The 26318-nt window shown below is 30.9% G+C and overlaps 2 protein-coding genes across 5 annotated transcripts in view; both read right to left on the bottom strand.

The window, feature by feature from the left end:
- Nucleotides 1-1334: 1334 nt before the first annotated feature.
- On the bottom strand, nt 1335-22978 carry LOC134727192 (transmembrane protein 180-like). 3 transcript variants are annotated; one of them, XM_063591570.1, is made up of 5 exons: nt 22885-22978; nt 4822-5714; nt 4375-4529; nt 4041-4124; nt 1335-2010 (listed from the first exon to the last, which is right to left on the bottom strand). In XM_063591570.1, exons 2-5 carry the CDS (start codon nt 5704-5706, stop codon nt 1746-1748), a joined length of 1389 nt encoding a protein of 462 aa, XP_063447640.1. In that variant the 5' UTR covers nt 5707-5714; nt 22885-22978; the 3' UTR covers nt 1335-1745. The 3 variants fall into 3 exon arrangements, with proteins under 3 accessions (XP_063447640.1, XP_063447639.1, XP_063447641.1); XM_063591569.1 differs by having other exon boundaries at nt 22804-22899; XM_063591571.1 differs by lacking the exon at nt 4041-4124 and having other exon boundaries at nt 22804-22899.
- A 1566-nt stretch (nt 22979-24544) lies between these two features.
- Nucleotides 24545-26318, bottom strand: part of LOC134725478 (transmembrane protein 180-like) — a 5044-nt gene continuing 3270 nt past the window's right edge. For both annotated transcript variants that reach the window (XM_063589320.1, XM_063589321.1), the window contains exons 3-5: nt 26020-26174; nt 25452-25535; nt 24545-24826 (exon numbers count right to left, since the gene is read on the bottom strand). In XM_063589320.1, the coding sequence (XP_063445390.1) occupies nt 24562-24826; nt 25452-25535; nt 26020-26174 (504 nt within the window). In that variant the 3' untranslated portion in view covers nt 24545-24561. The remainder of the gene's footprint in view (nt 24827-25451; nt 25536-26019; nt 26175-26318) is intronic.

Below are 26318 nucleotides of genomic sequence, written 5' to 3'. Positions count from 1 at the left end.
TTATAATGAAAGAAATAAACCAAAATCATACTTCAACGTCAAAGCAACATCCAGCCCAACTACACCCCACCCCAAACAAAATAAAACCAAACAGATATTAATATTTAAGAGCACAACACTCAACGAAGATTAACAAAGACTAAAATAATTCATTCTAATTGGACGGTCTTTCGCTTTGTAAACAAAGCTTTAATCTAATATTCCAATAAAGAAGATGGGCGCACATGATTGACGTCACAATAAAAATTGTAACGTAACTTGTATCTCTAACAACTTCGGAGGTCAAAATGGATGATTGTGTTGGTGTTCCACGTTATGAAATTTAAAAAAAATAGAATCATTCTTACGGTAAGTTAAATTGTACTTGTTCATTTTTATATCGTGAAACCAGCACTTCTGTGTTGACATGAACATCAATAATATGGTCATTTTTATAACTTTTCTGTTACAAAACTTTGCATTTTCGAAAATCTAAGGATTTTCTAATCCCAGGAACAGATTACCTTAGTCGTATTTGGAACAACTGTTGTGAATTGTGGGTCCTCAATTCTCTTCAACTTTGTACTGGATAGGCTTTATAACAATTTTATTTGAGCGTCACTGGGGAGTCTTATGTGGACGAAACGCGCGTCTGGCGTTTTAATTTATAATCCTAGTACCTTTGATAACATTAACACTCTTGTTCCTTGATCAAAACAAAATGACCGCCTTCTAAACATATAAAACTTATAAATTGCTCAATCAGAATCGAAATAATTCTATCATATAATATTTTATGACAGTTGTTATCAATTCGTTTGATGTGTTTGATCTTTTTATTTTGGCATTTGATTAAGGAGTTTAGTCATTTTTGTGTTTTTCTTCTTTCTATACTCATGTATACATGGATAGGTATCATATGTGTGAACATTTTACGCCTAGCTTATATCATAATTAGTACTGATGTTAAAAATTAGCATAGAGTATGGTATGAAATAATTATCAAAATAGTAAACACCTATTTACTGGGTGTGAGGATAATAGCAAGTTTGTTGTCCCTGAGATACCAACTATTGCACGAGGCAAAGCTCTATGCTAATTTTTTACATCAGTACTAATTATGATATAAGCAAGACTAGAAATACTTGTGTTAAATTTTCCGTGTATATGATAAATTTAAGCTAAAGTACATTAAACGCAAATTCACTTTTAGAATAAGACGTCCGAACCCATATTAAAAATAAGGTACTATATTTTAGATCTTTAAAAAATGCGCACAAAGATTTTCTCTCTTTTATATTTGCTTTTTGTAAGTGAAATTACAATCGACACAAACAGATTATACCGTTTACAATACTAGAGTTTGACGTTGACAAGCAAAATAGTCAATGACATCATTATTGTAGAGTTTGACGTTGCCAAGCAAACTAGTCAATGACATCATTATTGTAGAGTTTGACGTTGCCAAGCAAAATAGTCAATGACATCATAAATGACATCATTATTGTAGAGTTTGACGTTACCAAGCAAAATAGTCAATGACATCATTATAGTCCAATGAAAAATAGGCATGAAAAAGTACGGGAAAGATGATTATGAAACTATTAACCGGGGTATTAGTCTTTAAAACTATTGACTGGCAAATAGTCTGTGGAATGAAATAGCACAACTATTTCATTATTTTTTATATAAAAAAAGCATACTGAGGTATAATAGTACACAGTATTGACACTTCATACAGCTAAAGTTATAAGAACACAGACAACCTACGTCTCAATAAGAATAGTTTTTTCTGATTTACATGGGATTTTAAAAAAGGACCATGATACAAATTGTATCGATCCAATTATTATTGGATAACAGCACACTAACATAAACATCGCATGTTTAAGTTCAAGAGAAGATTCTGTCCCTTTCAGTTGACTATATCCATAAATGTCTAATACAGCTGCTACAAACATTGGAGACAGGGAGATCGCCGGTCTTGCTATCAATGAACTGGTTCCAAATACCATGGAAGATAAAGGTCTTCTGAAAAAAACAGACAAGTTATTAGCATAAGAAAATTGGAAGATAAAGCGAAAGTTAGCAAAATAAAATCACACACAAATAAGTCAGTTTAAGGTTCGTTACAGGTAATCAATAATAGACAAATGTCTATTGTATGTCCAAATTAAAACGCCCCGACTCAGTTTACGGTTCGGGATAAAATAGCAAAACACAAAATGCCTTAACAGACAAACGGCATTTATATGAAAATAAAAACGATCACACACGAGAATCTTTTCAATTATCTCGACAATATTTTAATCTTCCATTTATAATATGTATCTTGTAATGCAGTTCTATCGATTTAAACACCCACTAATATTAAAATTAAAATTAGAATTGAGAATGAAAATGAGGAATGTGTCAAAGGGACATCAACACGACCGTAGAAAAAACAACAGCAGAAGGTCACCAACAGGTCTTCAATGTAGCGAGAAATTCCCGCACCTGGAGGCGTTCTTCAGCTGGCATCTAAACAAATATATACTAGTTCAGTGATAATGAACGCCATACTAATTTCCAAATTGTACACAAGAAACTAAAATTAAAATAATACAAGACTAACAAAGGCAAGAGGTTCCTGACTTGGGACAGGCGCAAAAATGCGGTGGGGTTAAACATTTTGATGAGATCTCAAACCTCCCCCTATACCTCTAGCCAGTGTAGAATAGTAAACGCATAACAATACGCACATTACAATTCAGTTCAAGAGAAATCCGAGTCTGATGTCAGAAGATGTAACCAAAGAGAATAAACAAAATGACAATAATACATAAATAACAACAGACTACTAGCAGTTAACTGACATGCCAGCTCGAGACTTCAATCAAACTGATTGAAAGATTATGATTTCATCATATGAATATCAGGCACAATCCTTCCCGTTAGGGGTTTAGTATCATATCATCATAACATATATGAGAAGAACAAAACCCGTGTCATGACAACAACTGGTTTTTAAATAAATGTGTTTAGTACCGATATGATTGTTTTTTCCGCCTCTTGTTTTCTGTGTCCGACAATCAAAACTTTTTGGTTAGCTAGTGGTATAGCTGATATCATTTTTGTTCAAATTTCTAAAATGTTCAGACTCCGCACGACTTAGATTGGCATACTGTATAAAATGTATACCTATTTGTTTTGTCGCTGTCTCCTTCACGTATATCTCTTTTATTTTATGTATTTATTATGTGGGTGTATGTAAGAAAAAGTTTTTAACTCGGAAAACACCTATCGACTCATTAAAATTTGTTTCCACCAAAACAACGCAAACTCTGTAATTTGATTGATACTAGTAACTTAAAAATATTTATGAAAATTACAAAAGTTTACATCAATTGCATGAATATAATAAACAATGCATGAAATCGATTGGATAAAGTATTAACGTTTTGTCTCACTTTGGGGACATTGTAAAATAAAAAAGAACGAGATAATCGTCAGTACATCTTGTAAAATTGGTAGGAACTTGAATTATGTATTACACGGTATCAGTAATGAGTATTTGTAGGCCAATCTGAAATCCAAATCTAATGTCACCAATGGATATCTTGAAAATTTTAGTATGTTAGAAAACATGAATCAGACCAAACTATTACTATTCGCATCCACAATTGAAAAAGAGTAAACATATGAAAAGTTCCTTATATGATATTATGTATGCTCCACAATTGTGTTCGCCTTAGTTTTAACATGTTGTTAGATCTGTATGGCGTAAATCTTTCGAACGAAGTGATCAAATGTATTAATACATATTTTATGTCTGTCTTGTTTTTGTGTTCTTTTTATTTATTTCTTCTGTTGTACCAATGTTTGACAAGTTCGGTTCTTAGTTTCCTATAACTTTGAATATTTTTAGTTTTGCTATCATCATACAGGTGTACTATATTCGTAAGGAGAAGAATTGATTAAAGTAGTTATAACTTTTGTCCTATCCAATTGCTTGATTATTGCAATGAAATACTATTAAATAAAAATACATTTATATATAAGAATAAACCTTCAATACTAACTCTCGTTTATATTTTGTTTTGTTGACATCAGCTAGATCTGCTTGTGCCATACCAAAGAAAGCGTAAACTACACTTATCGCACAGCTAAAAGAAAAATAAGTATGTAGCAAATAATATTCATATATCTGAGTCTTTCAAAAGCCTATGCTCATTCACTCCTAGTGTTTAATGTATTTGAAATATTTTTAGTCTATAAGTTGATGAATTGTGAATTCCTTTATTATATTTTAAAATGGCCTCTTTATTTTTCGTTCTTTCGTTATTTAGATGAAAATGTCTAGACGTAACAAATATAAGGATGAATAAACTTTAGTCACTATATAAATATGTTTACCTATCCAGCATAAGGAATATGATTAGGCACCAAGTATGCTCTTGTCCAATATACAGCATAATAAGTCCTGCTAGTACCATGGATCCGTACACTGATTGCACCACTTTGTAGTAAGAGTATCTCGTCGCAAACGAAGCTCCAAATACCACACATATCTAAGGCAAAGAATAACTTTGTTCAATAAAAACAAAATAAAAAAGATACCACCCTCGTTTCATATACTTTTAACACTCGTCAGTGGCGCTCAAATCATAAAACAGATAGAGGTCATATTTCTAATCTCATCATAGAATAGAGTATAATATCATATAGCTTCTTGAACATGTATGATAATTTATTGAGTAACTTGTCATATTATTCTTAATATTACATTTATTTGTTTCAATAAGAAATGTCAAAATCATACAGCTTGTCGCCGACACAACAAGCCCCCAATATTCAACTTACTGCAGATATGAAAGGAATTCCACCATAGAAAATCTTTCTGGCATCTTTCGGGAATACATCATCTGGAATTAAGTGATCACAAACTATGCCCAGGAAATTATTTACAAAACATTTATGAAAAATGTGAAAGAAGAAGGTGACAGCAAAAGCAATAAAATTAACATCTGATAAATACTGACAAACTTGTGTGCAATAAGATTCATTTCCTTCTGAAATGTTTTTATCTATTTCATTATTTTGATGTATGTCTGAATTCGTCCTTTTAATTGTATTTGGGTCATAAGGACTAGAAATATTTATTCCTGCGTAGAGAAATAATAAAGCAGAGCATACTGCTATTAGTACTGTAGTTGTTTGAAAGGTTTTAAAGTTGCTAAGACTATCTGATGTAAACTCTAGTAATAAAACCGTTGGCGTGCCTAGTATACACGCAGCATGGTAATATTTCGTCAGTAGTATTCTGTCCTCTGTTTTGTCAGAAAGTTCTACAAACAATGCAGACATTGTAAGTGACATAAATGTACATACTGTGTCCCAAGAAACGAGACTTAGAATTAAATGTAGTCCTACTACCCATGAATTATCTCCCCATGGAAACCATGGTATGATAAAAGTTGTTACTAATATAGGTCCACAATATAGAATACTTTCTCGTCTTGTTTTTGTAATTCTCAGTCTTTTGCTATCTTGAATATAACCAAATAAAGGATCGTTTATGACATTCCATGTTAGATATACTAGTTGTGCCATCTGAAACCAATATGCCTTGATGTGATATAGATTCATGAACACTTTGACATAATAGAAACTGTAGGCTGTGCTAACCATCCGAAATGCGATACCAGAAGCACAATAGGCTATGAGTCTGTTCTTGTTGACTGTCATTTGTGAACCTAAAAGAAAATCAGTAAAATTAACGGATGTCAAGTTGGTTCAATATTCAACATTCAACATTCAACATTCAATTTTTTTTTTTTTTTTTTTTTTTTTTTTTCTCGTATCCATTTTCAACATTCAACATTCGATTTCAACTTTCAACATTCGATTTCAACATTCAACATTCGATTTCAACATTCAACATTCGATTTCAATATTCAACATTCAACATTCAAATCTTTTTTTTTTTTTTTTTTTTTCTTATATCCATTTTCAACATTCAACATTCGATTTCAACATTCAACATTCGATTTCAATATTCAACATTCAACATTCAATTTTTTTTTTTTTTTTTTTTTTTTTTTTTTTTTTTCTCGTCTCCATTTTCAACATTCAACATTCGTTTTCAACATTCGTTTTCAACATTCGATTTTCAACTTTCAACATTCGATTTCAATATTCAACATTCGTTTTCAACATTCAACATTCGTTTTCAACATTTGATTTTCAACATTCAACATTGGTTTTCAACATTCGATTTTCAACTTTCAACATTCAATTTTCAACTTTCAACATTCTATTTCAACATTCAACATTCGATTTCAACATTCAACATTCGTTTTCAACATTCGATTTTCAACTTTCAACATTCGAGTTCAACATTCAACATTCGATTTCAACATTCAACATTCGTTTTCAACATTCAACATTCGTTTTCAACATTCAACATTCGTTTTCAACATTCGATTTTCAACATTCAACATTCGTTTTCAACATTCGATTTTCAACATTCAACATTCGTTTTCAACATTCAACATTCGTTTTCAACATTCGATTTTCAACTTTCAACATTCGATTTCAACATTCAACATTCGATTTCAACATTCAACATTCGTTTTCAACATTCAACATTCGTTTTCAACATTCAACATTCGTTTTCAACATTCGATTTTCAACACTCAACATTCGTTTTGAACATTCAACATTCGTTTTCAACATTCGATTTTCAACACTCAACATTCGTTTTGAACATTCGATTTTCAACATTCAACATTCGATTTTCAACATTCAACATTCGTTTTCAACATTCAACATTCGTTTTCAACATTCAACATTCGTTTTCAACATTCGATTTTCAACACTCAACATTCGTTTTGAACATTCGATTTTCAACATTCAACATTCGTTTTCAATATTCAACATTCGTTTTCAACATTCGATTTTCAACTTTCAACATTCGATTTTCAACTTTCAACATTCTATTTCAACATTCAACATTTGATTTCAACATTCAACATTCGTTTTCAACATTCAACATTCGTTTTTAACATTCGATTTTCAACTTTCAACATTCGATTTCAACATTCAACATTCGTTTTCAACATTCAACATTCGTTTTCAACATTCAACATTCGTTTTCAACATTCGATTTTCAACTTTCATCAACATTCGATTTCAACATTCAACATTCGATTTCAATATTCAACATTCAACATTCAACATTCAATTTTTTTTTCTCGTATTGATTTACAACATTCAACATTCAACATACGATTTCAACATTCAATTTTCAACTTTCAACATTCGTTTTCAACATACATTCAACATTCGTTTTCAGGATTTAGGATTTGAGCATTTGATTTGAATATTCCATCATTCGTGATCTGTTTTCATTATTAAAAAATTCAATATTGTATTTTCGACTTCACTCTACTTTTAATATATTGTTCAACGATCAATTTTAAGATTCATCATTTGTTTTGAACTACGGTGATAAAGTAATCAAAGACTTTCAAATTACATTGTTTATATCTTTGATAAAGATTAAATTGTTACATTTAGATATGAAACAGATCACAAATTTAAATTGTACAATATAATAATACATGAAGATGGTACAAAAAAATAGATTAATACAACATGACACTAACAAGGGAGGTAATTTCATTTTTTAAACCGACAAGAAATATAGCCCGTTAAACTTAAAGTATAAATTCACAGGTCAGAGATTGATTAATGGATCAATTTTTTTTATTTAATCGGAGATTATGTCGACGGATCATATACAACAGTCTCAGTTTTCAATCTAAACAATAAGGGTGCGTGATCTTCAGTTTTAAGTTTGGAGATGATCTAAGATGATTAGAAATAACAGTGACTATCCTCTATTATTATTAAAGCATACCTACATTTTTGACGAGGGTTACCCGGTAGAGATAGAATTGGAAAATGGCGCAAAATCTTTCATTCGGAAAGTTTCTTTCAGACCCTCTCTAAATCTAAAGCGCAAGTTTTGTATAAAAATTAATAAGGACAAGAATGATGATAACATGCTAGATTTAAGTCAGTTTGCAGATCACTTTAAAAATCAGTGTAAACCTAAAAAGATAGATAAAATTTTTGAGAAAAGTATTTTTGAAGAATTATGCAAAACAGAGAAGTTGCTAACATCAAAAGAAAGTGATACACCAATAAATATATCTGAAATAAAAACACAAATTAAAAGATTAAAAAGTGGGAAAAGTTGTGGACCAGATAAAATATGTTATGAAATTATAAAACATAGTAGTTCTGTAATGTTAACAGCCATAGCTAAATATTTTAACCTTATATTATCTACCTCTCTATATCCTGAAAATTGGAATAAATCATTTATAATTCCATTATTTAAAAGTGGGGATCATCTTGATCCTTCAAACTACAGAGGAATTTCTCTGATTGAGCTGTCTAAGTAAATTATTTAATATGGTTATAAATTGTTGATTACTTACTTTATTTGAAAATAATATATGTCACCATCAACTAGGCTATAAGAAGAATAGTAGGACTTCAGATGGTGTCTTTATTGTAAAGACTCTGTTTAATAAATATATAAATTATAAAAAGAAAAAGATTTATGGTTGTTTTGTAGACCTAAAAAAGGCATTCGATTCAGTGTGGAGGTTAGGTCTTTTGTACAAAATAACAAAAAATGAGAAAATTGGTGTAAAATTTTAAAATTTGATAAAAAATATGTATAAGAATACTGAAGCTTCAGTGCAATTAAAGGAGAATATATCTGAATATGTCTCTATTGATAGAGGAGTGAAACAAGGGGATAATATGAGTCCAAACTTATTTAATGTTTATATAAATGATCTACCAGAAATATTTGATGAAAGTTGTAAACCAGTGACTCTGCAAAATATGTCAATGAACTGCCTTATGTTTGCAGATGACATTTTGTTATTATCTGAAACTCCTGAAGGTTTACAGAACTCTATAAATAAACTAAATTCTTATTGTAATAAGTGGCAGCTCACAATAAATAAACAAAAAACGAAAATAATGGTCTTTCAACAGAAAAACATTTTAAATAATAAATATGATTTTTACTTAAATGGTGACAAACTAGAAAAAGTTTTAAAATATAAATATCTTGGAAATATAATTGAAGCATCTGGGAAATTGACTTCATCACACACTGAATTGGCTAAGAAAGGTACTAAAGTTTTGTTTTCTATTTTTAAGTATCTTTCTCCTTTAGAAAATGGGTCTATAAAAGTATACAAAAAATTGTTCGAATCACTAGTTAAACCTATTCTTATGTATAACTCTGAAATTTGGTATATGGATTTTTATGAAAAAATAATAAGAGCTGAAAGACGAGCTCAAATTAAAGACATGAGTAAATTTGATATTTTAGCAATGATTGATAGTAGCCAAGTGGAGAAGACACATTTAAAATTTTGCAAATATATACTTGGGCTTAGTAAACAATCTGTCAATATAGCTGCAAGAGCAGAACTAGCTCAGTACCCCATAGATGTCTTTATTAAAGTACAATCATTGAAGTACTTAGCAAGAATTTCTAGTGATGAAAATAACCCTTTATTATATGATGCTTTTTGTTTATCTAAATGGCTTAGCACTAATGGTATATTTTCATGGTTTTCATATGTAGAAAATATAGCCAATGTAAATAAATTAGACATAAATAAAATTCAGGATATAAACTATAAACAAGAGAAGAGTTCATTCTCAAAAAATATTAAAAAAGAACTTAAAGATAGTTTTGAAAATATTTTCTTTGAAAAATTAAGATTAACTAATGAAACCAGTAAAATATTCTTGTACAGTAAAATAAAAACAAAATATGAAATAGACAAATACATTTCTAAAAATAGTTTTGAAAATAGAAAATTATTATGTAAAATGCGAGTAAGTGACCATTTCTTGGAAATAGATAGGGGTAGATATAAAAGAATTCAAAGAGAAAATAGAATATGTAAACATTGTAATATAAATGCGGTTGAAGATGAAACCCACTTTTTCATAAAATGTAAAATTAATAAATCTTTACGTAATTAGCTTGAAAAAGATATAAATAATATATGTCCAGAATACTTAAATTTGTCTGAAACAGATAGATTACAATTAATTCTATCTTCATTTGATATTATGTAGCTTACTGTTCCGTTCATTAAAAAGTCATTTACACTGAGGGGAGTGGACACAACGCCAGCATAAATATTACTGTTTTACCACTTTATATATGATGTTTAATATGTTAATTTTTCTATTGTGTATATTGTATTGTATTGTTTGTATATGCCTTCAACCCACAGGGATATAAATGTGCATTTCATTAATAAATAAATAAATATAAATTCTGGTCTCGGAGTAAAATATATAGATACACTGTAAGACTTTTTATCACAAGACATTTATAGGATAAAGAAAAAAAAAAACTTGTTATCCACATAGTCAAGTGTATGGCTATGGTTAGTTTAAACATATTAATTTGTAGTGGATTGAAAATGTTCTTTTGGAATTGGAATCGAACTAGGAACCTTTTGAGTTCGTGTTCCGGTGCACTAACCTTTGTGCCTATTTTTTTTTTAAGAATAAGAATACTTTATTAATCCAATTGTGGACCCTTGTGGGTTTTTTCATACAATGATTACAATGATTTGTTATAACAATGAAATAATAAAATGAAATACATGTCAATAGAACACTGAACAGTTATTGCATGCACATGGAATAGAAAGTAATATGGGAGACAATCAATTTCTGTAAGGATTATTCCCCTTAAAACAGATATGGTGTTTTGAGCTGCACGAAAATGAAGTGCAGCCCCAACTGATTAGATATATAGACTTTATAAGTTTGATTAACTTGTGTTTCATCCCTTTTGCACATTTACGCAAATAAAATATGTTTAAACTATTAGATATACTAGTAAGGGTATTTTTCTCCCATGTACACAGAGCAACCAATTACCAAGATTTTTATGTATATCATTATATTTCTTACACAATTGCAAGAATATGATAAGCACCTTAGAGATTTGACTGCAGTTTATTAATGCATATATAAGCATTTACATATTAATAGATGAAATATACATACACATAGATAGAGAAATGTGCACTTATATTTAATTTTTGAATTTGAAATATATATATGGATAAACTAAAAGAGATTTAGCCACAATTTGTGGATCTCAATTCAAAACTCTGGATCCATAAGAAAAATACTTAACTTTTTATAATGGGTATAAATGGTCCGGTTCCGCGTATTTATTTTCCCGAAAAAAACCAATTACAGGGCTACCGGTCCTTGCCGATATTGTCGCAAAACGTTCTTTTAAATATTCTTCCGCAGGTTTTAACATACCTAAATCATCCCAATATCTGAAAGCGTTTAGAAAAAAAGCCGTATAATGGTTTATTGCGGAATGACGGGATGACAGAATCACGGACTAGGGATAAACTATAAAGCACCGACAACTTCGTTGCAGGGCCATAATTATTTCTGCAAGTTCACATTTGAAACCCCGAGTACGTAGCTTTCAATTGTTTTTCCATTCGGAGCCTATTAAATATGAATCTTGCTCATTTGTGAAGGCTATATGGTGACTTAAACTAGAAGGTGTGGATGGCGTTTAAGGAATAGAGAATAGCGGGGTTGAATATTAGAGACAATGGAACAAAAATAAATAAAATAGAACAATGAGGTGTTCAAATATAAAGAGAATAAGTTAACTGGCAAAAAGTATAAAGAATAGAGAAAAATGGCTCACAACATTAAAGAGTATATAGAGCAAAATGCTTAAGGGTTTCGCGGAACCCAGTGTCTAACCTACTTATGCTGTTAATCGCAGGCTCAACGAAAGAGGAATAAAATCAATAAAAATATTCCTCTTGATACTATCTCATGATTCTAAGAAGCTTCTGTTCACGTTTGGTAAAAATACAGAATGTTCTAAAAACCTTAACTGCAGACTGTCCGTAATATAATAAGGAAGAAAAACTAAGTTCATTTATAAGTAAAATACATATACACAGGTACAAAATTTTAACAAAATATTCTTTTAGATACAATACATTTTGTTTTAGCTTTTGATCATAAAACAAGCTTCTGTCCAAGCTTGGTACAGGTCCAAAATAGTTTAAGAAAGTAAATAAAATTTCAAAACTTTCACGACAGAGTGAATGTAAATTGGTTCCTGGCAGAAAAACTAAGTCCTTTTTAAAAGTAAAATATGAAAAATAGAATTTCATTTTTCCAAAATTTACTTCTGGATACTATTTTATGATCAAAAACAAACTTATGTCCAAGTTTGGTACAGTATAGTTTAAGATTTTTTTAAATTTCAAAAACTTTAACCACAGAGTGAATGTAATGTTTTCCTGGCAGAAAAACTAAGTCCATTTATAAGTAAAATACGGAAAAAATGGAATTTTATTTTTACAAAATTTACTTCTGCATACTATCTTATGAATATAAAAAAGCTTCTGTCCAAGTTTGGTAGAAATCCAGTTTAGTTTAAGAAAGTAATTAAAATTTCAAAAACTTTAACCACAGAGTGAATATTTGTGGACGCCGATGACACCGACGCAGACGCCGACGGAATGTAATATCGTTATGTCTCGCTTTTTCGACTAAAGTCGAAGGCTCGACAAAAATAGCCTGAAGTAAAACTATGGTTTAAGTATTACGGAATACAGAAACGAAAACCCCCACTTTGAGACCATTATAAGAGTAGCCTAAAGCAACGCTATTTTGTCCCAAAAATATCATAATAAAACACATAATCATAGCCAATAGTTTATTCTTAACCCAGACCAGAAAACATGCCTTTAAACATGCCCACTCACAAACAAAATATATTAAAAGCAATTTTTTTTTTACACTTTTTTTATTTTTATGTTGTTTTAGAATATAAATTTGACTTGAATTTATATGAGTATATTAAATATACATGTACATGTATATACCAATCTAAGTTAGTTTATATCTAGTTTCTCGTCTTACTTTACAAAAGGCCAGTAGAACTACTTTGATAGATCAGGTTGACTGATAAGCTGTCTATATAAAGTAATGGGACAATGCATGGAATGAAGACATCACCAAGTCACCGTATGCAATATTTAAAAAAACATCCTGAGCTTACCATATAGTCATCAACTAACAACCAACACGGTGTGAGCTCTGGTTTCCACGAATTTATAGATTATAGATCGGTTACAAGTCTAACACGCAAGTTACGTAAAGGAAAGCTCTCTCGCAACAATACACCGGAATGACTTCACGGTCATCTGCTGTAAAAGGGACAAAAAAGTACAGACCCGAGAGTAATCGCAGTTACTGACAGCTAGTTCAAGGCCAATAAAAACAAATACAAAAATCATAAATTAAATCTAAGACAAAAATGTCAATCAGTGCAAATCCAAATCCAGTGGATTTAGTATAAAGACGTTATTAACAATAAATGAAAAACACGACCTTATGCAATGCCAAAGCATAGGTAACAACACATTGTAGTATTTTGATGTGTAAAACAATAATATTTAATATGGTTTTAAGTTACAGATAACAAAATTACTATTTATACCAATGAGAACAATAGTCAAAAATATTTTTACAGTGTTTGATTGGTATTGAAAGGACTGCTAAGTTTGCTGCTCCATTCTTTTTTAATTGGCATGCATACACTTTCTTTTACATATTTATTGATAAATACTATATTGCAGAAGTAGTGGCAATATATCTTTAAGTGAAACATGTTGTTTGTGACCTTAGGGAAATTTATTTGGATATGCCGATTATTGTCTCATTGAGATTTACCAGACCTTCATTCAATTTCAGCACATTTTTTACGTTCCATTTATGGACTTTTAAATTATGTTGTTCGTTCTGTGCGTCCGTTCGTTCTACCGTTTATCCGTCTGTTTCGCTTCAGGTTAAAGTTTTTTGATAAAGGTAGTTTTTGATGAAGTTATACAGTCTAATCAATTGAAACACAGCACACATATTCCATATTACAAATTGTGACTTGGATGGAGAGTTGTCTCGTTGGCACTCATAACACACCTTCTTATATCTATATAATCTTTTGATCGGTTTAATTGGGGTCTTCAGCTGGCATGTCAGTTACTGCTAGTAGTTTAATTTATGAATCAGTTTCATTTTGCGTAGTTTTTTTGTTGGTACCTATTCCGACATCGGACTAGGATTTCTTTTAAACTGAGTGTTTCTGTGCAATTGCTGTGTGTTTGTTTATTCAGACTACATTGGCTAGCTTTAGTTGTATTATAGTGGTATAGTTGTATAGTAGGAGGATTTAGATCTCACAAAGTATGTTTAACCCCGCCTCAATTTTTGCGCCTGTCCCAAGTCAGGAGACTCTGACCTTTGTTAGTTATTATATGGTGTTTTCATTCTCAGTTGTATTAATTGAATAATTGATTGATTGATTGATTGATTGATTGATTGATTGATTGATTGATTGATTGATTGATTGATTGATTGATTGATTGATTTGCTCATTGTACTGAAAAAAAAGTCCTGATCATTTGACCAATAAAACTCTACATTTACTTTTGCCTTAGAATTAAATAAAAAAAAAAAAAAAAAACTCAACCTTTTTTAATGTATGTAACTTCTTTGACATTTGAATTCGACATTGTTTTACAAACTACCATTATAGATTTCCAGGAAATGTTCTGCATAAAACCCTTTGGGAAAGCCTATTGACCCAATTTTCCAAACATTTATTGTAGCCCAATAATTTTGCAAGGTGTTGCAACATGTAGTGTAAAGACTTTACAGCCGATTCAGTGAGTGTGTAGGCAAATGTGGTATTCTTGGTCAAATTGCTTGCTAGCTGTATGGTGAAGTCAATATTAGGTTAGGTAAACTACCCTCCATTAAGAGTAGACTGGTTCGACATATTACCAATCAAACTGTCTGTAGGACTAGGCTAATTCCACACAAGGGTAGTATACCTTACCTAAAAATGACTTCACGGTTTAACAAGAAAGGTAACAAATGATATTACCTTTGTCTTCACATTCAATGCAATCGGCTGTAATGAAAATGCGGAGTTTGTAAGACTAGGCTCAAGCAGCCCGTCGGCAGCATCCAGCTTTCAAATATATATAAGCATAAATTTTGCATAAGACTCAAACGTACTTCAAAAAAAGACACCATTTAATGATTTTTTTAAAATTTCATTTATGGTTCGTTAGTCATATACAGGCAATAGAAACCGCTTTCAATATACTAGTATTATACAACGTGCAGCACGCTTTACATTTTAAAGAGTCAACAATTGTGTGTGTTTATAGAATTGCAAATAGTTATGATTATTTTTAAATGATGACAAATTGCTCTATTCTGTGAAATACAAAGCTTTCGGAAATTCCATATTCTCGGCATCCTGTAAAATAGTTCATGAACAGTAATAATTGTTCTGCATTAGAAGAAAAGAAAGTTGCACTCTTGCTTTTAACTTGTTTAGGCCACACAAAACTGATTTTACAAAACATTCTACCCCGGAACTAGTGGATTCGCTTAATTATGACTAGACCAAAGGTTTATATTTTGTATTCAAAGTATGGTGGACAAGAAAATTATTATTTGGATTAAAAAAAATAATCCTAGCTATACCCAAATTTTTAATTCTGATCAAGTAGGCCCTATATCTCTAGCTTACGTTTTCGCCTAGTGCAGATAAAAGTATTGCCGCAGAATTGCTTTTATCAACTATCCGGTAAGGGTTGGGTTGGGTATTCGACCTCAAGTTGAGACCTACTTTAGAAGAAAAAAACTAAGCAGAACAACACCCTGGATTTGTTCTACTGTAAACCTCTGCTGTCAAGCATAGTGCGGACAATTTTTGCAACCTTGATTTTTTTTCATTCGATTTTCATTCGATTTACACATTGTGCGGACAAAAGTATGGCCGTTGAAATGTGTTTGATAATATTTTCGGTAATGGTAAGGTAGGGTGGTTAGCTGAAGTCCACTTGAAAAAAAAGTGGCCTCCAATGTGGTTTTATGAAAAACAATTACCCGCAAATTTATGGTAGTTTGCAAAAAAATAATATTTTTTTTGTTATAATGAGATATGTAATATGTTGGCAAATAATGAAAGCTCGTATCTTAATTAATAGACATCGAAATAAAGAGAAATGGTATGATAACTAATACAAATCTCCCAGAGACAAACTTACATTGATTAAGGCAACTAGTATGATGGGCTGGATTAAGGGTTCTTAATTTCTGTATTCTTTGATATTTTAGGCCATTTTTCTCTATTCTCTATACTTTTTGACAATTGTTCTCTTCTCTTTTTATTTTAACACCATTATTCTAGCTTTTTTTATTTATTTCTTGGTCCTTTGTCTCTATTATTTATATGTTTTGTCAACTATTCTCAATTACATAATTCCCCATCAACGCCCTCTAGTTCAGGTCACCATATATATATATAGCCTTCACAAACAAGCAAAACAAAAACCCTATAGGCTCCGAATTCCAAAATAATTGAATGCTTGTCCAGGTTTGAAATTTGTTTTTTAATCAATCTATCAAGAAAAACACATTATCGTCCTCGATGTTCACGGTACTGAAAATACTGGCAGATGGACGTTGGCCATCAATTCTAATAATCTTAGATCGACCTTTCTAAACTTAAAAGTAAAGTTCACGCTCCCGATTCCAGATTGTTAAAGACATTTGATCTGACAACCGCTGTGCATGTATACTTTAACGACCAGGCTAGTTTTCTCGTCAGTTTTAAAAAGTAATTACCTCCCTTATAAGTGTCATGTTGTAACAAATCTATTTATTTGTACCAACTTTATGTATCGTAATATTATATTGTACAATTTAAATTTGTGATTTGTTTAATATTCAAAAAATGATAATTTATTATTTATCAAAGGTATAAACAAGGTAATTTGAAAGTCTTTGATTACTTTATCACCGTATTTCAATTTAGAAGTCATGCGGTTTATTTCCTTTACATTATATTTATATGAATTGGAGTGCTTACAATGCCCTACATTGGGATAACATCATGCTCTTTAAATTTAAGATTCATATTCAATTGGTTTTAGTGAAGTGAAAAACAAAAATTGATAACACTTTCGTTATCCTTTTAGGTTTCAGAAAAATAAAAAAAAGAAAAACGATAACACTTGTTTTTCATTTTGGTTTTCGAGAAACCAAAAACGAACATTGAAAACATTCTCGTTTTTTGATTTATGTTTGTTGAAAACAAATGTTGAATGTTGAAAACGAATGTTGAATGTTGAAAATCGAATGTTGAAAGTTGAAAATCGAATGTTGAAAACGAATGTTGAATGTTGAAAACGAATGCTGAATGTTGAAATCGAATGTTGAAAGTTGAAATCGAATGTTGAAAATGAATGTTGAACGTTGAAAACGAATGTTGAATGTTGAAATCGAATGTTGAAAGTTGAAATTCGAATGTTTAAAACGAATGTTGAATGTTGAAATCGAATGTTGAATGTTGAAAATAGATATGAGAAAAAAAAAAAAAAAAAAAAAATGAAAGTTGAATGTTGAATATTGAAATTGAATGTTGAATGTTGAATATTGAAATAGAATGTTGAATGTTGAAATCGAATGTTGAATGTTGAAAATGGATATGAGAAGAAAAAAAAAATGAATGTTGAATGTTGAATGTTGAAAACGAATGTTGAATGTTGAAATCGAATGTTGAATGTTGAAAATGGATATGAGAAAAAAAAAAAATAAAAAAAAAAAATTTAAATATTGAATGTTGAATGTTGAATGTTGAAAATGGATATGAGAAAAAAAAAAAATAAAAAAATTTTGAATGTTGAATGTTGAATGTTGAAAACGAATGTTGAATGTTGAAATCGTATGTTGAATGTTGAAAGTTGAAAATGGATATGAGAAAAAAAAAAAAAAAAAAAAAAAAAAAATTGAATGTTGAATGTTGAATGTTGAATATTGAACCAACTTGACATCCGTGTAAAACGGCAACTTGACATCCGTGTAAAATTATTCATCTTTATAATCTGGGCTTTTTAATGCAAAATTATATATTTTCTTGCGATCTTTTATCATAATTAATTTTATCGTATTTTTCTAAAAAGACGTAGCACAGCTGTCATTTGTTTAAACTCGCATTCTCCGTCCTCAGTTTTCGTTATTAAAACAGTACAATCAAAATAGATTTCAAGTATATGAACAAAACAACATTTTACAGAGAACATTATATTAAAAACACATAGCTGAGAGGGTGATAGAGCAGATTGGTACCCCGAGAAAACATTGTCAACCGCGGCGAAGCCAAGGTTGACAATGCTTTTTTGAGGGGTACCAATCTGCTCTATCACCCTCTCAGCTATGTGTTATTTAATTTATTATACTGAATGTCCTATCATTTTAGTCTTTTACCGATTACTTTTATTTTAAAAGTATTTTCATGGCGTCACGTTCATAACAACGTTACGGGCATTAGAGCTTGAGAAAAAAAAGTCAAGCAAGATGTTTTATTTTATTTATTTTAACAGTCAATAATATAATCTGAGTCAAAACGTAGAACTTAAGCATTGTATTTAATTCCTTGATGTAAATTCAATTCATTGTTCTTTGAATTATCGATTTCTGATTGGTCTAGACGAGAGGGTAACATTAAAAAAAATGTCACCCCCGCTCAGCCATGTGATAGAGTAAATTGACATCCTCGTCTTAGCCAATCAAAATATGGCATTTTAACGTGAAGTATAATAAAATACTATAGTACATGAAGTAATACCAACCAAGAAATTTTATGCATACATAATATGAGAAAAAGTGTTCACCTTAAACATTCTTAAAGTTCTATCTGATTTATTCATTAGAATTCATCGATAACTCTCTCTGTGTATATTTTGTTTTTATCTTGATACATATGATGTAGGCATATGTAAAAGAGACACATACCAAATAAAGATCAACTACATTCTATATCAACATGATCAATATAAGTACTAATGTTTCAACTCAATCTGTATATGTTACAATATATTTGTATACTTAGAGATATGTAGAATTCCTTATTTTTCACGGATTTTACATAATAACTGAAGTCAATAGGGAGTATATAAATTACTTGAAAATGACCAGTGATTTGTTCATAATTATTGAACTTTTTAAGAATTGTTTCCCTAACGTTTTCACAGATTATCAAAAATACACTTGTAGAGATTCTTTGTTTAATAAATAAAAACAAATCAAATAAAGGCAACTGTAGTATACCGGTGTTCGAAATTCATAAATCTACAGAAAAAAAAATACAAACTAAAACTGAGGGAAACGCACCAAATATAAGAGAACTAAGACACAACACCAACACAACATTAAAATATAACATACATAGACACGAACTATAATTTAACAATTGCCATTTCCCTGACTAAGTACTGGGCATTTTAAGATAAAAAATGTGGGTTGAACCTGAGTTTGTGTCATGTTAAACATCACGCTTTGACGGCAATGTTAATTATAATATAAAAAAACAGACTAAAAAATCGTATACATTACAAAATGTACACTTTTCTGGTTTAGGTGGTGAGTTTTCATACCTTGTCCATTCACCAAATCTTATTGTGTACTGTCCTAAATTAAATTTTGTAATTCGTTGATATTCTGTGGTTAACATGTTGAAATGCACTATTATATTATTTGTTCATGTATTTCTCTGTCTCGTGTGTCTTGTATTTATTTATACTGTATTCCTGTCATGTAATGTTGTCATTTAAGCAGTATATTTAACATTGCCATAAGGCGAAAGGTTTGGCTAGCCACAAAACTAGGTTCAACCCACCATTTTTTTCTTAAAATGTTCTGTACCGAGTCAGGAATATGGCAGGTGCTATCTAATACTTCGTTTCTATGTATGTTGCATAGTCGTTTGTTTTGTTGCACTTCAGTGTCCTGTTGTTTCGTTGTCTTCCACTTATAGTTGATGTATTTTCCTCGGTTTTAGTTTGCAACTCGGATTTATTTTTTCTCAATCGATTTATGAATTTTTATTAGCGCTTTACTACCGTTGCCTTTACTTATTAACGTGAGTTTATTTCGTGGTATGTTCTGTTTAACTTGGGAGAACCACATTAACTGATAAAATCAAAATCATTCTCAACAATAAATTTTTCCTCTCCTGGTAAAGATAGCATTATCCAGAGTTTGCAGCATTTGATTTTGGATCCTCTTTATATTCGATAGTTGGTTTTATTTGAAGGCCGTAGAAGAGTCGTATAAAGAAGAAACTTGCATGCATCTGGCGTGCTAAATCCTAAACCTGGTATATTTGATAAGGTTTTGGCTATATATAGAAATACCTGTACCATAACAGGAATATGATAACTCTTTCCCTATCCGTTTGATGCATTGAGGCTTTTCATTTCGTCATTTGATAAAATATTTTTTTATTTGAATTTTCCTTGGATTTCTTTTTTTTGTTGTAATTTACCTTTTTCATAAAAAGGACGGAAAAAGATAATGCCTGGCTTCGAAACATGATTGTTTTTCTCAGATAATACATAAGGCTTTAATTAGAAGTATATGGTTGACTTTTTGACACCTTTATATGTTTCTGACGACTAATTTTAGTTCTCCTTAATGTACAGTTAAACACACGTTTCATTTTCCCATTTAATAAAAGACTTTCCGTTTAGAATTTAGCTTGGAATTCGGTATATTTGTTATTTTACTTTTTGCAGGGACAGTAACATCTGCTTCGTTTGTAGGTCTTTTTTTCAAACTCTTTTAAACATGACACACTGATTCGAATTCACCAAAGTGTATGGTAATTGATACGATATGACGGGACATTGTTTATCTAACAGTGTTAAAAAGTGAACTACCCCAGAAGGGTTATAAGTAACCATAAATCCATCGTCATCGGTCTTATTGATTATCAGTGGCAATTTATGTTTGATGAAGATTTAAAATGTATGTCCAATCCCCAAATCGTGATGCCAGAGCGTCTGAAATTTCATTATTACCAAGTGCGACTTATAGATCATCACATTTAGTTCAAAATGGTACAAAAAAGTTATCAAAGGTACCAGGATTATAATTTTGTACGCCAGACGCGCGTTTAGTCTACATAAGACTCATCAGTGATGCTCATATCAAAATATTTATAAGCCAAACAAGTACAAAGTTGAAGAGCATTGAGTATCCAAAATTCCAAAAAGGTGTGCCAATAGTTACAAATGTCAGCAAAATTGCTTTAAAAGTGAGCGTTGAAACTAAATCCAACTAAAACATATCGATACCGCCGTGTCGAAGTATGTTAAACTGAAAAACTGTGTTTAAATGAATTATTTTTTTCATAACCGCTTTGAAAATCATTCAAATTTCTGTTTTTTTTTTGGTATTTAATGTGATTTCTGTTTCTGTATTCCACCTTCTTGTTCGAATACACATCTTATGTTTAAAATAATCATTTCCTATTTGATATAATTTCAACCCGACTTTTATAGTTTGCTCTTATGTTGTGTAGTCTCAACACTGTTCCAGGTTTGGGGATTGCTTAGCGCATAAATATCACCACCTCATTATATTATTAGTCTGTCCAATGTCTGCTTCAGTCTGTTATTCAGTAGTTGGTAATAGACTGACATGTATGATTTTCGTTTATTATTTTCAGCCTTTTACAGGCCGTTGGTTGTATTTAATTGTTTCGATTTTGCCATACCAGTGAATTCATAAAGCTTACTATAGAATATGTGTTCTGGTCATACTGTTGAAGACCATACGCGGTGAACCATAATTGTTTAACTCATCGTCAATGTGTCTTTAGCGTTTGGTTGTCTTATTAGTAATCAAAGCACATCGCATTGTTATATTTCTTATGAGTCATTCATAACATAACTACATAGCATTGTCACTTTTTTTTACAATCATTATAACCACCAGTACTAATGATGAGTATGTTTTTCTTATTATTAAAAGACAATGGCTTTAGCAATTTTTAGTAATCTTGTATCGTTTGTAAATTTCTAATTCAAACAACTTTAAATTTAGAAACTATTGTGAGGTTTATATTAATGCGAATAATGTGACTTGATGACGTTACCGCAATAAAAAGAACTCGCATTATGATATCTGATACATGTTTATGAAATAACAATAACTGTTCTTGCATTTTTGTCCATTCTTCAAATATCGTAATAACAAACACACACACTTATGTCTGACTTTAAAGCTGATTTTAAGTCTGATATCTTTGACAGATGTTTACAAGTGCAACCATCAATCGATGTGACAGACAACGTCCTAAGGGCTGTCATTTGCGGTCAACACTGTAAACAAATAGCATTGGTGCAATCATTTCTGGTTAGTATACTGTTCATAAAATGACAATTTTTTTCTCGCCTTATAGGTTTGCTTATCCATTACAAAGATATTCGTAGCTAGAATTTGCAACAATTGAAGTTCAATGCGCATCATTTTTTTATTTTTTTTTATTATTATTTGAACTGTTTTAATATGAAGGCGACTGGAGAGCCTTATGTAGTAGAAACGGGGGTTTGACGGGTGTTCTTACCCAGAACAAAGGGATCATCTACATGTTCCCGTTTAAATGCATTGATCGTCCAAAAATAGGGGGTCCAACCACCGGAACCCCGTCCCCTGGATCCGCCACTGTAAACCTGTTATCTTTGAAAAGGTTGTTCTTCTTCCCTCAATGTATATGAGTGTGCAACTCAAAAGGGTCAAACGTTTACTGTTGCGTGGTTTTTATACATTTAAGTGACAAATGAAGAAAGAAATTCTACAAACCTATATAGTTGAAAGATCAGGCATGAATACTTCCACACTTAATGTTATTTAGACATCATATTATTTAAATAAAATTGTTACCTTAGGCGCATATCCGTGTAAATACAAAGTACAAGTGCATTTGCTTGTATCCTGGTTTATTGGATATATTCACATTAAACATTAATTTCATGTTACGGTGAGTATCGTTACAGATGAATAAACTAACTTTAAATTATTAAATAAAAAATGAACCAATTTATTAACCATGTCGTCGTTCCCTCTTTTACATGATTATTTCAAGGCCACAGTGGTGATATCGGTCCACTATCGTCTCATCTATAGTGTTTTCTAATCCGACACGGTCTTTTTTTTATACTTCACAAGCCTGGTATCGATTTAATACTTATGTCTTAACTACACTACAATAATAACAAACACAAAGCAATGCATTTAGCCGTGCAGACTAACAGAGCCGGCGTTTAATGTATATTTTATATTATAAATCATGACATATATGAAATACAAATACATTCCAAATGAAGAACACAGACTGACATAATAAACATCTGAAACAATTAAGTTTACTCTGTATCAATAAGAGCCCATATCTCTATGTTTGTATGTATGTATGTATACTATAGATAATTGAGCTGATCTGTAACAATAACATCTCCATGTCTTATATATCATGTATTGTAGTACGCCGCTAGATTAAAATGACGAGGAAAGGTAACATACGACCACCGAAAGTTTTATTTTGAAGCCCAGGTGGTCGTGTGGTCTAGCGGGACAGCTGCATTGCAGGTGATATGGTGTCATGATATCTCAGTAGCATGGGTTCGAATCTCATCGAGGGAAGAACAAAAAAATTGCGAAAGCAAATTTACAGATCTAACATTGTTGGGTTGATGTTTAGACGAGTTGTATGTATGTTTATATATCCGTCTTTCACGTAACCTCGCCGCCCAGGAAAAAACATCAAAAAACTTTAATAATAAAAGAAAATTGATATGGAAACCTGTGTTCAGAGCAAGTGCAACTGACAAGTGCTCGGGACATTGATGCCAGACTCATTCACAAGAAAACACAGCAAAACAATATATAATATCAAATATTATGAAACATTGAAGTTAAGTGTTGAACGTCTGCGGCTAGAATGATTTTCAAACACAAGAAAATTAAAAACCCTCATTAACATAAGAATACTTATTGACACAATCCAAATGATTGGTCCACGTAACCACGTGTACAACTACACATAACAAAACCCGCCAAAAACAAATGGCAGTGTCTGCGCGTACCCGCATGCGGGTACGAATAGTCAAATTGCCGTTCAAGGCTGCGCGTACCCACATCCGGTTTTCTAATAAAAGGCCATCGAATCGGGAATGAAACGTGAAATATGTAAGAAAGTTATCGATAGTATAGGGATTTCGTGTCATGAGAACGAGTGAAGAATATGAAAAAATAATATTTTCAAATTGTATTTATTAATTAAAATTAAATGCACAATGATGGAAAATGAAACTGTAACGTTTATAACTTTTTGGTCCTCAATGCTCAACCTCGCACTTTATTTGGCCTTTTGAACTTTTTTATTCGAGCGTCACTGATGAGTTTTTTATAGACAAAACACGCGTCTGGCGCATGTACTTAATTTCAATCCTGGTATCTATGATGAGTTTGGTTTAATGTGCGCGAAAGAAGATGATGGTTTTACAAAGATCAGGAACTTTCAAAAAGAATGAAAACAAAGAAACGAAATATGACAGATATTTATAAGACATTTATTTGTACTGTTTTCTGTTTTATATCAAAGAAAGACCAGGCAATCAGTTGCACTATTCCTATAGCTATTGGATACAAACATATAAGTAGGAACATGGCATGTTTCAGTTCATGCGAAGCTTCTACTGTGTTGTTTTTTAATTCACTATATCCGTAATGATTTAATATTGAGACAGTTACCATTGGTGACAATGATAATGCTGGTTTTGACAACAATGCACTTATTCCAAATACAGTGGACGATATAGGTTGTCTGAAAAATAAGAAAAAAATGATAATGGATTTTTGTCGACTTCATATATGTTTCAGAGGAAATGCACGATTGTATATATTCTATTTTGTTTACAAATTCTTTGAGTATTGCACAAATTTTAATATACCATTAATAAAATATTCACCAACAACAAAAATTACTAGTCAACAGATTATCTCAAGCCTCCTGCTTTTAATATTGATTAATTAAACAAGAAAACATCCATTTTTATATCAATATAACCGGAACTACATACAACTGTCACATAAGCATGATAAGTGAGGGGTTAAGCTAGCTATATAATTTGATTTTTTTTTCAACTCACCATTTCCTTCGGATTATGCCTGTCTCAGGTTAGGAATATGACTTTGTTTCACTCGCTCCGTTGGTTGATAAAGTTTGATTTTGTCACTATTTATAGACTTCCACATTTTTGAATTTACATCCGAGTTCGGTATTTTTGTCATACTCTTTTTGTTAAGTGGATTGTTATGATAATACAACACAATAAATTGTTCATATGAATTCTCTATTGTTACAAAGTTACAATGAAAACAATATCTGAACCACTAAATGCCAGATGCCACCAGCAATAAATAAATAATATCCTTTATGTTATACTTACTTCCTATTGTACTTGCTTTTGTTATCATCTGCAATATCAGCTAGAGGCATGTTGAATAGGGAAAATGTAGCGCCTGATGCACAGCTTAAAATAAACATGAAATACTCTCAAAAAATATAAGCGGTAACATTAAATATTTAAGTCTACTATTTATTTTAGAAAAAATGTTGTTTAAAAGAGTGGTTACCACTGTGTCTGCTATTTTCAAATGTCAAATCAATACCCATAAAGATATATATTTGAAATCTTAAAGTGTTTTGATATTTATATTTCTAACATTTTAAGTCAAATATAAAATAATAAAAGGATTTTGCACATCCGAAAAAAAAACCGTTTTGATTTGATGCTCTGAACTATTTATTATTTTTGGCTACCCAAAATTTGATCTTTGGTGCATCTGATGGAAGATATAACAAAAACAATCGTCATGCGAATCTGAGATAAGCCATGATAGTATATATCCTCTCAACATTTGTTGTGCACTATTAAATGTCGTCCGCAATGTACTCGTTTATTCAAAATTCAATAAAAGTATATAAAAGAAGAATGAAACAAAATTATAGCATACTTATCAGCTAACAGGAATACCATCAGACACCAGGGATGATCTTGTCCTATATGCAGCATAACAATTCCCGCAAAAACGATATATACAAATGCAGACCTGATCACATAATAGTAGGAATATCTGGAGACAAACGTTGTTACTGTGATTATAACCAGCTAAAACAGACAGTAACGTGTAAGTACAGATCATTAATTCTTATAAAACAGTATTTAAATGATTGGTTGATTTAGATTTATTCTTTCGTTCTTTATGAAAAATAATTGAAACAAATGAATTCTGAGCAGTTAAGCAATTATATA

The sequence above is a fragment of the Mytilus trossulus genome, chromosome 7, assembly GCF_036588685.1.
Source record: "Mytilus trossulus isolate FHL-02 chromosome 7, PNRI_Mtr1.1.1.hap1, whole genome shotgun sequence".
NCBI lineage: Eukaryota > Metazoa > Mollusca > Bivalvia > Mytilida > Mytilidae > Mytilus > Mytilus trossulus.
Note: the sequence above shows the minus strand (reverse complement) of the source record. Positions and strands in the feature narration are given on the sequence as shown.

Bases quoted from the DNA above. Each gene is read 5' to 3' on its own strand.
- LOC134727192 (XM_063591570.1), bottom strand. From the start codon at position 5,706: ATGACAGTCAACAAGAACAGACTCATAGCCTATTGTGCTTCTGGTATC. The intron at 4,530-4,821 runs GTAAGTTGAATA...TCTTTGCCTTAG, and splicing joins GAATTCCTTTCATATCTGCA to ATATGTGTGGTATTTGGAGC. The intron at 2,011-4,040 runs GTTAGTATTGAA...TGTTTTTTTCAG, and splicing joins AAAACAAAATATAAACGAGA to AAGACCTTTATCTTCCATGG.